General features: G+C 40.2%; 1 protein-coding gene across 1 annotated transcript in view; it reads right to left on the bottom strand.

The window, feature by feature from the left end:
- The window catches only part of ARFGEF3 (ARFGEF family member 3), a 174,175-nt gene that overhangs the window by 111,962 nt on the left and 49,027 nt on the right, over nt 1–13,186 (bottom strand). The window contains exon 4 of the mRNA XM_040239099.1: nt 12,431–12,562. Within this exon, the coding sequence (XP_040095033.1) occupies nt 12,431–12,562 (132 nt within the window). The remainder of the gene's footprint in view (nt 1–12,430; nt 12,563–13,186) is intronic.

The following is a 13,186-nucleotide window of genomic DNA, read 5'->3' as shown; positions in this document are numbered from 1 at the left end:
GATGTGTATAGCGGACTTTTGGACTCAGAGGGAGAGGGAGAGGTTGAGATGATTTGGGAGAATGGCATTGAAACATGTATAATATCATGTAAGAATCGAATTGCCAGTCTATGTCCGATGTAGGATACGGCACGCTTAGGGCTGGTACACGGGGATGACCCAGAGAGATGCTGTGGGGAGGAGGGTGGGAGGGGGGGTTCATGTTTGGGAACACACGTACACCTGTGGTGGATTCATGTCAATGTATGGCAAAACCAATACAGAATTGTAAAGTAAAATAAAAAATAAATAAATAAAAAAAAATAAAATAAAATAAAACATACAGAGTTTTACTAAAAAAAATAAAAATAAAACACTTGGAAAAAAAATAATAAAAAAAATAAACTCTCTTCCTTGGCAAACACATAACTCTTAGCTTGCTCCTTGGAAGGAAAGCCATGACAAACCTAGAGAGTGTATTAAAAAGCAGAGACATCACTTTGATGCCAAAGGTCTATATAGTCAAAGTTATGGTTTTTCCAGTAGTCATGTATGGATGTGAGAGTTGGACCATAAAGAAAGCTGAGTGCGAAAGAACTGATGCTTTCAAACTGTGTTGCTGGGAAGAGTCTTGAGAGTCCTTTGGTTAGCAAGGAGAGATCAAAGCAGTCAATCCTAAAGGAAATCAACCCTGAATATTCACTGGAAGGACTGCTGCTGAATCATCAATACTTTGGCCATCTGATGCGAAGAGCTGACTCATTGGAAAAGACCCTGAGGCTGGGAAAGACTGAAGACAAAAGAAGTAGAGGGCAGCAGAGGATGAGATAGGTAGACAGTATCACTGACTCAAAGGACATGAATATGAGCAAACTCCGGGAGATAGTTAAGGACAGGGAAGCCTGAAGTGCCCTGGGTTGCAAAGAGTCAGACACGACTTAGCAACTGAACAACAGAAGTCTCACAAATATATTTTTAGAGCCAAGATTTCTCCCAAGTTTCAAAACTTAACTTCAGCTTGTAAACATCAGCAATGAATATATGCAGTTTCACAAAAATCACATCAAGCACACTAAGCCTCTAATATGGTAAATAGCTAACACTTCTTCCTGCTCTGAAATTCTTAATTACGCAACCATTAAAATTATCTGTGAGGGGATAAATATAGCCATGTGGGAAATGCTCATAATCTAAAGTGAAAAGCACGAAATAAAATCCTACATACACAATGAATATAACTGTAAACATACAAATAGATATGATTAGAAGTGAATATACAAAAGTCAGTCACAGTGATGAGATCTACACTGAATGTTTTCTATTTTGGAAAGCCTGTAAAGTGAAACTCCTTGTATTTACTCTTTTAAAATATTACAATTCTTTGATATCTGACAATATGAACTCACCATCTCCTTCCTAAGTTAGCTCCTTAAAGCCTATCATTCAGCCAGAAACTCAGGCTCCCAGTCTTGTAATCATCTTGGATTCTCCCCTTTTAACCAACTCACCAGCTACACCGCTGATGGTTATTAGGTACTGTACCACCTCACTAGCGCCTCTGACTTGGCTCTGCCTATTCTCCGAGCATCCTGCAAAACCCCTTCCCCTTGCCTCCACCTTCAATATCGAACACCTCTGAACATGTCAATCTCCTGCTTACTCTGAATACTCTTCAATCTCTGTGGACTACCAGCTGCTTACTCTAACCAGGCCTTCTAGAATCTGCTTCAACCTCCTATTCAAACTCATCCACCACTCATTCCTCACTAACCCCAGTTTCCACCCTGTGTTTTTCCATCTCCAAGACTTTTCTTTTCAAAAATGCCTACTCTCCCAATATAACTGATAGGAACTCCAAGCACCTTTCAAAGTCCAAATCAAATAGTATCCCTTCCTTGAAATGCTGATCTGTTCAGCTGAATATGGGTTCTCATTCTGAATTTTCCCATTGAACTTTTCTTCTGCTATAACACACACATGGAATTCTCCAGGCAAGAATACTGGAGTGGGTTGCCATTTCCTACTCCAGGGGCTCTTCCTGACCCAGGGATCAAACCTGGGTCTCCCACACTGCAGGCAGATTCTTTACTGTCTGAGCCAAAAGGGAAGTCTACGTAACATACACAACTATCTTGAATTATGGCCACTGTGTACGTCTTTATCTTTCTTCTATCAGATTTATAAATCCTTGTTTTGGTTTTGCTTTCAATTCTATAAGGTTTTATATACTGTTGGTAATGAAAATATATTCACAGTGAAATAAGTTTAAAAATCCAATGAACTATTTTTTCTAGTTTAACTGTAACAAATTTATTTTGGCCTAATTCCAAAGCTAGACTTTTAAGAAGTGAATTTCATGAGTGTGTTTCAGATAACACATTTACACCTTTTCTCTTTTCCTCTAAGAGTCTCCACAGAAAAGGTGCCTCATCTCAGACTGTCTGCCCATATATATATGAGGCTTTTGATAATTTTATACTCAAGGCTTACAGACAAAACCAATGAAGCCCTGAGACAGAGTTTATAAAGGGCTAAAGACAACTTGATTCTCTATATGTTAAAAGTTTAATAATTTATAAAATTCTTCTAGAATATCCAAATCACATGAACTCTGCCTACTAAGATGAAACAAGCATATGAACTCTGCCTGGTAGCACAAAGCAAGAACTCATTGGCACAGATAAATGGTGGGGTATTTTCTGTAGACTGTGGGGTCAGGGTTACTGGTTAGGACCCTAAATATATCTAGGTAGATAACTGATGTATAGTAATTTACAAAATTATTTTAAGCAAGAAGTTCCAGTTCAACAGTAGTAAATATAATGAAGTCCTCTTTTAGGAATCAAAAATATATATGGTTTCTTTCCTTTATTCTCTTCTTTTCCTTTACTATAGAAGAAAATTATTACATGCTATATAAGAGGGGGCTAAGAGGAAGAAAAGAGAGAAGAATAAATATATAAAGCAATGGTTCAGAATTTGAGTGAGTTCAGAGGTGTTCATCTTATCATACTACACATATTCTTTTCCAGTAACTGTAACAACAATGAAAGCTAATACTGACCCGATGCCATACACAGGGTGTTCCAGGAACTTCTTTTATAATAACTCATTTAAGACTCACCATAACAGCATCATCATCATATTCAATACATTTCTTTATGTGCATTTTGTAGATAATAGAGGCACAGATAAATTACTTGTCCAAGGTCACCAGGCATTCAAGCTCAAGAAGATATGCTCTAACCACTCTGCTACCAGGTATTTTGAAAAAGGGTAACAAGAAGTTTAAAAACATAGCTTCCAGTGATTGTGTCATTGGACAGTTACACCAAGCCATTCTGTCACTCTCTCAGATCCACTTGGCCACTTACAGATTCCTCAATGAACTCCTATCTACTCTAATAAGAGATTTCTAATCTCATTATATTTCACTCTTTTTTCAGAAGTCATGTTACTCACACTGGCCTTGCAGTTAAACACAAGGTTGCAAAGTTGTCTTCTCCACCTATTCAAAACTAGACATCCAAAAGCCAGATCAACTCCCCAGCCTTGTTACAAAGCCTTTCCAGAAAAACACAAATGGTTGAAAAAACAATCCTGCTACCAACAACTGCTTAAGCCCAGACAAGTAACTGAACACTACAGCTTCAATTTACCTATAAAAAGAAGGATCTGATGATGTATGAGGTTGAAAGTGAAAGTCGCTCAGTTGTGTCTGACTCTTTGCGACCCCATGGACTATACATTCCATGGAATTCTTCAGGCCAGAATACTGGAGTGGGTAGCCTTTCCCTTCTCCAGGGGATCTTCCCAACCCAGGGATCGAACCCAGGTCTCCCACACTGCAGGTGCAATCTTTACCAGCGGAGCCACAAGAGAAGCTTTGATTCTAAAGTATGAATCCATGTTGACCTTTCTCGTCTTTGAACTCAGATTATTATTTATAATCACAGCTTTAGCTTCTTTGGTTTGTCATTTATCCCGGTGGGCCACTGCAAACTACCACATGTGTTTCCCTCTCTCCATTAGTCAATAACTAAATTAGCAAGCAATTAGTAAGCTGTGTGCCAGATGCTCTGTTAGGCCCCAAAGTGATAAAAACAATACTAACAGTATGTAATTAGTTTTTACTTACTAACTAGTGAAAGTTTCCACTATGCCTGAGTCAAGAGTTTAGGACTGACTAGTTGGAGAAATTACAACACAGTTTCCCTGAATACGCCATGACAGGTAGTCCTCAGCCTTAGCTAACCTCACACCTCTCTGAATGCATCATCGCCCCCTCCCTCTGAGGCAAGTGTGATGAAGAAAGCAGGAGGTGGTGGACGGGAGGATGCACCAGCTGCTTCTAACTGGGAGAGAGAAGCCAGACTATGATTCTCACGTGATAAGTGATGGTGGCCGTCTGCCAGTTCTCTCTCAACACTATCCCCATGTTTTTCAAGAATAGCATTCTGGGCACATGGCTGCCCAAAATAAAGACTACACTTTCCAGGCTTCTTACAACTGCTGCCATATGACCAAGTCCTGGCCAATGGGACAGAAGCAGAAGCGACCTGCATCACCTTCCTCCTGCCAGCTGTCTGGCGTGTGGACATTCTGGCCGGAAACCGGGAGCCCTTGCAGACCACAGGCTGGAGAAACATAATCCAAGATACAGGAGTCTCTGATAATGGGGTTCAGCTAATACTGACCTAAGCTAATGCAAAGAAAAATACATCCCTGCCTTGTTTAAGCTGAAATGAATCCTAGCAAATAGTCTTCCTCTCTTCCTTCCTTTTTTCCAACCCTATCCTTCTCACCTACCTGATCTTATGCTTTAGATCTTGTTTTAAATGTGATTAAGAAAAAAAAAAGTATTTACTTATTTGGTTGCGTCAGGTCTTAGCTGTGGCATGTGAGATCTTCACTGTGTCATCTTTTGCTTCCAGAGCTTAGATGCTCCGAGGCATGTAGAATCTGAAGTTCTCTGACAAGGGATCGAATCTGCATCCCCTGAATTGCCAGGCAGATTCTTAACCAGTGGACTGCCAGGGAAGTCCCTTAAATGTCATTTCTTAATGATCACCTTCTCTGTCCTCTTCACTTGCATTCCAGCATGCCTTATGATAAATACACTTTTCTAAATTTGTCTTTCCTTATATTTATCACAATTTATGTGTATTTATCTATTTCTTTGGTTTCTATCTCTATCACTAGCATTCACACAAAGATTCTTTTTTTTTGTTTCTTTACCGTGGGATCTTCCATGCCTGGCAAACGCCTGGCAGTGAAAGTGAAAGTCGCTCAGTCGTGTCCGACTCTTTGCCACCCCATGGACCATACAGTCCAAGGAATTCTCCAGGCCAGAATACTGGAGTGGGTAGCCTATCCCTTCTCCAGAGGATCTTCCTGACCCAGGAACCAACCAGGGTCTCCTGCACAGCAGGCGGATTCTTTACCAACTGAGCTATCAGGGAAGCCAAGTGCCTGACAGGAGGCAATCAAATATCTGCAGAAAAAATGGCTGAAAATAGTGGCAGAGGTCCCCACTGCCTATTCTTGAATATCCACTGTAAATACTGCAAGTCTCTGCATTTATACCTGTCTTAACAAAAATCACAGGGAAAACTTTATAAATACTTAGCAGAGCTGCTCTCAAATCGAAAGGGCATGGTACTTGCTTTAAAAAAAAAAAAGAGAACAGTGGTTCCTGCTTTAAAAAAAAAGAGAAATTCATAGATAAAGTGAAAATATCTTCATCTAAACAAATAATGCATAAAGTATTTAATGGAAAATCACATCACATAGATTGTCAACATTTATTTCTGACTTTTTCACGTATTTTTATTGCTTGTTTAATGCAGTCATGCCAAAGGGTAAAGAAACAGGGGAGGAAAACAAGAGTTTTCTCTAAACATACACAAAGGCAAGAGAGTATCAACATTTGATTTTAGCAGCAGGAAGAGAGAAGGCTACTTGAGAACATTTAGTTCATAGAATCACGTTTTAAACACTTTCTTGCATTAAGTGCAGAAATACTATGGGAGTCTATAGCTAATCTCCAATAACGGTACATTTTAAACATACCAAACACCGGATCTTTTTATTCACCCTAGAGACTGATACAGATCTTCTAAAGTGTCTTGGTAATTTCAGATTAAGAAGAAATTTCTCCTCGCTTATGAAAAGTCAGGACAATTCAACCATTTCACTCTCAAACTTCACTACTGATCATTCCCTCCATAAAGCACTCTAGAAGATCAAATGCCCAGAATCAGGGCTATCAAAACTAACCATTTGGGTAAACAGCCCAAATATAAGACTCTGCTATTAAAATATTATTGAGAGGAGATTTAGAAATGGTCCTTCCATTTGGCCTCTTTCTTACTCTAAAACTAAGGTGCTGACTGCCATGGTGGTACCCAGTAAGACCAGAGTTCTAAATGGAAATCCGGAAGTGTGTCCACCAGCCCTACAGAAAGTGAGGGCCTCCTCCACAAGTCTCTCATCTTTACATTTTCTGTAGAGATCTGGTTGGATTTTGTTATAAAATGTAACACCTCAATGATAAATGATACTCTCTCTCCATTCCCCCAACTCTATGACCACACATACTGAGTCATAAGCTAATTTGATGGGAAAGAGACTTTGATTCTTCCTTTGTATTTGAATCTAACTCACAGAACTAGTGAGGGAGTACATGGTCATGGAAGGATACAGAAAACACAGGACTTTGAGCCACTCTGAGCTTTGCCCCTTATTAGCCTGTAATTTACCTTTTCTGTTCAATCATCTATAAAATGGGAACAGTACTGGGAATCATCTGTCTTTGAGGATGAACTCAGAAGACAAGGTAACCCACTGTTCAAGAGCTCATGTTTGGCCCCAGGCTGAATTACAGTTTGAATATCGTTCCTGCCATTTCACTAGCTGTGTGATCCTAGTGTGAATGTATTCATCAGAGTGTCTAATGCATAATAAATGTTAAGAAATTGGCCCCTGTCATTTCTCCTTTGAAAATGGAAAGCATTTCAGCAATATTCAATTATATTATCTAAAGACGCACAGAAGACATCTAATGACAGCACGTTCATCCAATGCTTGCTCAGTATCCAGCATCACATCCTTTCTTACTGACACAGCCGGCTTGCCCTGCCCAGATAGGCAGCTCGCATCTCTAACACACTGAGAGACACAGAAGGCCAGCCACGGTTCCTCCAGTCACTGAAGAGTCAGCCAGCTGTGCAGTTAATAACCTCACTAAAGATTATCCATCAGAAAGTAGGGGGGGAAGGTCCTAATTGCTCTAGTCAGAGAAGTCATTAGTTATGTACCTGGCTCCTATGAAGTCTGCATGGCATTTATGGAACTGGCACACACCATGGGAAAAATGTTACCAAAGCAAACAGGTATTAAACCTAAATGGTAACTGGCTCCCTGCCATCTACTAATCCACTTCAAAGGTAATGCATCTCCAGAGAAACCCTCTTCCTGATTATCTGCAGGTCTGACACTCTATGTGCTCAGTGATAAAATTTTTATTTGGCTTCCACGGCCATTTCAATAAATACAAGTTGTCTTTTCTCCCCATTCTGTTAGATAGTATAACCATGTATTCAACAGAACAGTTCCTAGACTAAGTGATCTAACGTCATCCCTATTAAATTTGTCAGAAGCAAGCACCATTGATATTTCTGAACCCTCCAAATGAAAGTCTAGAGCCTTCTTTCTAAATGAGAACATTACCATCATAATCTTGGGTTTCATTATTAGCTGCTTCCTGTTTTATATCAGGGAAGTTTCAAAAAGAGGGAACCATATTATTTTCTCCCCAGGAATTTAATACAGTTGCTGCACACTTCTAAGAATGTGACATGATTCAATTTCTTATGTTTATAAACACTAGCAGATAGCAATATGTGAGTAAAATGTACGATACAGTTTCCTGAAAAACAGGACTTACCATTTGTCATAAAAATGTACTGTGCCATGTTTGGAAAGAAAGAAAAACTGCATGGTGTGGCTTTACCTGTCCTGAATAGTATACTCAGACCATTAAAAGATTTTCCTAAAATATATTTCTATAATATGACTAGACAATTTTTATAAGAAATATCTAGTTTAGATCATTGACTGTCAGGATGAGTTATGCAGAAACACCAAGAATAAGTTAATATATCCTCCATATGTAATGGAATTCAGTCATTCCCTCTGAGGACTCATCCAATTCATATTTCTCTCTGTCTCTACTTTGGGGAGAAAAGGTGGTAAAAGCATTTTCATGTGGTAATGATATTAGCAAAACAAGTCCTTGTGTTAAAGTTTTTACTTTGGTCATGACAAGCATTACAGAATTACAAGACAGAAGGATGCTCACAGTTAAGGATGACTGAAGTTGGTACAGAAATTCCTCATGCATGGAGAAAGGGTACAAAACTTATCTCTAAGCCCAAATGCTATCATTTGTATATGTCTTTATACCCAAATAAGTAATTTAAATCTCAGAAATCAGAAATGATCATGGAAGCCTCACCTGTGGGCTCTCAAAGTGAGACCACCTTCCCCAAAGTTTCATTTGAAGCTAAAAAACTAGCTTGATATATTTTTCCCAATTCTAATGTTTAAGTTTTTAAAACATTAGCTCAGCAGGTAAAGAATTCAACTGCAATGTAGGAGACACCAGTTCGATCCCTGGGTCAGGAAGATCCCCTGGAGAAGGGACAGGCTACCCACTCCAGTATTTTTGGGCTTCTCTGGTGGCTCATCTGGTAAAGAATCCACCTGCAATGTGGGAATCCGGAGTTCAATTCCTGGGTTGGGAAGATCCCCTGAAAAAAGGAACAGCTAACTACTCCAGTATTCTGGCCTGGAGAATTCTATGGACAGAGGAGCCTGGCAGGCTGCAGTCCATGGGGTCGCAAAGAGTTGAACACAACTGAGCAACTTTCACTTTCACAAAGTTTCTAAAAACAAAAGCATGTACCAAAGGAGCTCTTCTTTTTAAAAGTTTCAGAAACCTAATTGTGAAGAATCGCAACCCAGATGATGGTTTTCCTCTTTTCTGACAATGTCTGATCTATTTCCAGACATTAACTACAAGTACCACTGTCTAGTATGGTGTCATTAGAAAGTCCATAAAGACTGGCTTTCCAGGGTTTCCAGCAGAGCTAACATGTGTCAACTCCTGTCTTCAGCAAGGCTGGCAGAAGGTACCACTGGGCTGGAATTAGAAAGCAAGTATGTTTTCAAAACAGGTGTTTCTGTTGACATAACCATTAAACATCCTGTTCCTCCACAGTTCCTAGAAGAATAGGTACTTTCGCATTTTAATTTTTAATGCAAATTCCTATATTCCTTGAAAAGCTATACTTCTGGGAGAATTTTCAGAATAATATGAAATCTGTGAGGTGTGTCTTAGTGTGACATCAATGCTCAACCTTCAAGTATTTGGAGATCTTTCAGTGGAAGAAGGATAAACAGACTTAACTTGAAAGTTGTAAAAGTGATGGACGTGGCTGCTGACCTTGCCTCTCTCAGTGGTTGCACAGAGGTAGCGGAGAAGTCAAACAAATCTAGAGATGGTTACTCTTGGGTTCCTAGGAAGGCACAGCAGCCCAACATGTGTCAAAGGATAAGGCAAAACCACACATTCCAGAATTAAAGAGAGTTAAAGACAATGAGGTCTTAAAGATTCAGCAGCTCAGACATTCTCAATGTTTACTGAATATAAGAATATTCCTAGACCCACCCACTGAGATGATGACTCAGCAGCAGTAGTTAGTTGTGGCAGAAGTAATAGGAATAGAAGTAACAAACAGCCCTTCTAAAGAACTTGCTTTGGGCCAGATACTGTGCCAAATTCCTTACAACTATCACTTACTTAATCCTCACAATGCTCCTATTACGTAGGGACTACCATTTCCCCCCCCCTCGATGAAGGTGATGTGGAGGTGGAGGTGACGGAATTCCAGCTGAGCTATTTCAAACCCTAAAAGATGATGCCGTCAAAGTGCTGCACTCAATATGCCAGCAAATTTGGAAAACTCAGCAGTGACCACAGGACTGGAAAAGATCAGTTTTCATTCCAATCCCAAAGAAGGGCAATGCTAAAGAATGTTCCAAGTACTACACAATTACACTCATCTCACATGCTAGCAAAGTAATGCTCAAAATTCTCCAAGCCATGCTTGAACAGTACGTGAACAATGAAATTGCAGATGTTCAAGCTGGATTTAGAAAAGGCAGAGAAACCAGAGATCAAATTGCCAACATCCACTGGATCATCAAAAAGCAAGAGGGTTCCATAAAAATGTCTACTTCTGCTTTATTGATTATGCCAAACCCTTTGACTGTGTGGATCACAACAAACTGTGGAAAATTCTTAAACAGATGGGAATACCTGACCAGCTAACCTGCCTCCTGAGAAATCTGTACGCAGGTCAAGAAGCAATGGTTAGAACCGGACATGGAAAAACAGACTGGTTCCAAATTGGGAAAGGAGTATATCAAGGCTGTATCTTGCCACTTTGCTTATTTTGGGTTGGATGAAGCAGAAGCTAGAATCAAGATTGCTGGATGAAATATCAATAACCTCAGATACAGAGATGACACCACCCTTATGGAAGAAAGTGAAGAGGAACTAAAGAATGTCTTAATGAAAGTGAAAGAGGAGACTGAAAAATATGGCTTAAAACTCAACATTCAAAAAATGAAGATCATGGCATCCAGTCCCATCACTTCATGGCAAACAGACGGGGAAACAATGGAAACAGAGAGATACTTTATTTTCTTGGGTTCCAAAATCACTGCAGCTGGTGACTGCAGCCATGAAATTAAAAGATGCTTGTTCCTTAGAAGAAAAGCTATGACCAAGCTAGACAGCATGTTAAAAAGCAGAGACTTTACTTTGCCGACAAAGGTCCCTCTAGTCAAAGCTATGGTTTTTCTAGTAGCCAGGTATGGATGTAAGAATTGGACTATAAAGAAAGCTCAGTGCCAAAGAATTGATGCTTCTGAACTGTGGTGTTGGAGAAGACTCTTGATAGTCCCTTGGACTGCAAGGAGATCCAACCAGTCCAACCTTAAGGAAATCACTCCTGAACATTCATTGGAAAGACTGATGCTGAAGCTTAAACTCCAATACTTTGGCCACATGATGTGAAGAACTGGCTCATTGGAAAAGACCGTGATGCTGGGAAAAACTGAGGCAGGAGGAGAAGGGGATGACAGAGGATGAGATGGTTGGATGCATCACCAACCTGATGGACATGAGTTTGAGCAAGCTCCAGGAGTTGGTGGTGGACAGGGAAGCCTGGCGTGCTGCAGTCCATGGGGTCGCAGAGTAGGACACAACTGAACGACTTAATTGAACTATTTCCCCCATTCTCCGGATGAGGAGATCAAAGCACAGAGTGGTTCAGGAATCTGTTCAAGGAAGTCCAACTAGAAATTAAGTATTCAAACCCAGACAGGCTGGCTTCAAAGTCTGAATCACTATACTAAATTACCCACCAATAGGGCTAAGGTGAGACCCAGGACATTAAGACAATGCCATGATTGAAGTTGATCTTTTCTCAATGGAGAAACTGAGAGGTAAAAGACTGATATCTCTTATCAAATACAAAAACCCACCAGTGCATTTCTAGGAAGAAATCAACCATTATATGACACCAGCTATGCTTACACATTTCTCTGTACATACTCCTCTAGGGAGGAAATGGACAGATGTTGTGTGCAGCTCATGGGTTCCAGCTGTGCTACTCTGACCAAGGTGTTATTCTAGGCTAGAGATTTCCATCCTTTTCTGCCCAACTCACTGTTCACTTACGGGATACAACACACCCCCGAGTCTGTATGAGAGGCTCCCAATTATGGTGGCTCTCAAAGGAGGGGAAAAAGAGAAAAGGGAAGAGAGAGATGCCACCCCCCAAAGGGAGATGATACTTAGAATGAGGGAGATAAGGTTCACAGAATGTGAGGATGGGAATAAAGATGTGATTCTGATATGGCTTCAAAGGATGGTCATCCTTTCCTTAAACTAACTATTCTACATAGCATTAATACACGTCATTAGGTCTTTGCTTTGTTTTAACATATACAGGCAGGCAGAATGCCCAGAATGATCAGGTCTACCCCAAGCTGGAACGACTCCTGTACACTTTCTCAAAAGGTCATAAATCTATTTCCTATACATTCTCTCAAAAGGGCATAAATATATTTAACAGCATTTGATAGGCAGACTCAGGCCAAAAATCTTACAGATTTATTGAAATCTGTAAACCAAGTAAACCTTTTGACTTAGTTGTCATTTCTGTTCAACAATCAAGGTTACTCTGGGGGACTGCAAGCAAGGATAATAATCATATAGTCCAAGTGACCACCACATAGAGGCCTCTTGAAGATGACAATGAGGGTCAGCAATTTGTTTCCATCACAGTGACGCAAACTGGGAGTGCGTCAAACCCACCTTCATCACCTCCACCTGCAGGTCCTCATGGAGGGAAGGCGTCACTTTCACAGCGTTCAGGATCTGATTGAGCAGCTGCTTCTCATCAGAGTCCGTTTCCATGGATACAAACCTCTCTTCCGCCAGGAGCTTCTGCAAAGAGGCACAAGACAGTGATCACAGACAGGCTTTCCCCTGCTGCCTGATTCTGCTGTAGCCTAGTATGTACTACAGATAACGTTTCTTACTCAGGAGGCATGTAGCTGGAGGCCATTAGGAAGGAGTTTCCGCTCTGTGCCATTAAAAAGAAAAATGCATCGTGCCTTTGGTAAATGGTTTTTGGCAAAGGGTTTTTCCTGCTATTAGATAATTTACTGTAAATTTTATGAAGTGAAATTCTAACGTGGTGGCCAAATAAGTCGCTTGGTGGGTGAGGATGGAGGATGAACGTGCCAAGGGGAATCCAGCTTCTCACAACAGGCACGTTCGCACACGCCCTTTCTGAATGAAGCTTTGTCACAGGAAAGGAGGTTTTATACACAGCTTGATTGTTCATATTTGTACTTCCTAATGTGAGCTATCATTTACCCAGGAATTATTCACAAATCTACAAATCTTAATATATTTTCATCAGAAAATCAGTCCCACAAAAACCTAAACAAGAAGGCAGTCATTTTCATGAGGTTTCCCAGAAGGCATTACATCTCACAGGACAGCTCTCCTCTACTTGAAAACAACTCATTTTTCATAAAATTCTTTATGAATTGAACCAAACCC

This window comes from Oryx dammah, unplaced genomic scaffold (genome assembly GCF_014754425.2).
Source record: "Oryx dammah isolate SB20612 unplaced genomic scaffold, SCBI_Odam_1.1 HiC_scaffold_4, whole genome shotgun sequence".
Lineage (NCBI taxonomy): Eukaryota > Metazoa > Chordata > Mammalia > Artiodactyla > Bovidae > Oryx > Oryx dammah.
The sequence above is the reverse complement of the archived record's forward strand: the minus strand, read 5'-3'. Positions and strand labels throughout refer to the sequence as shown.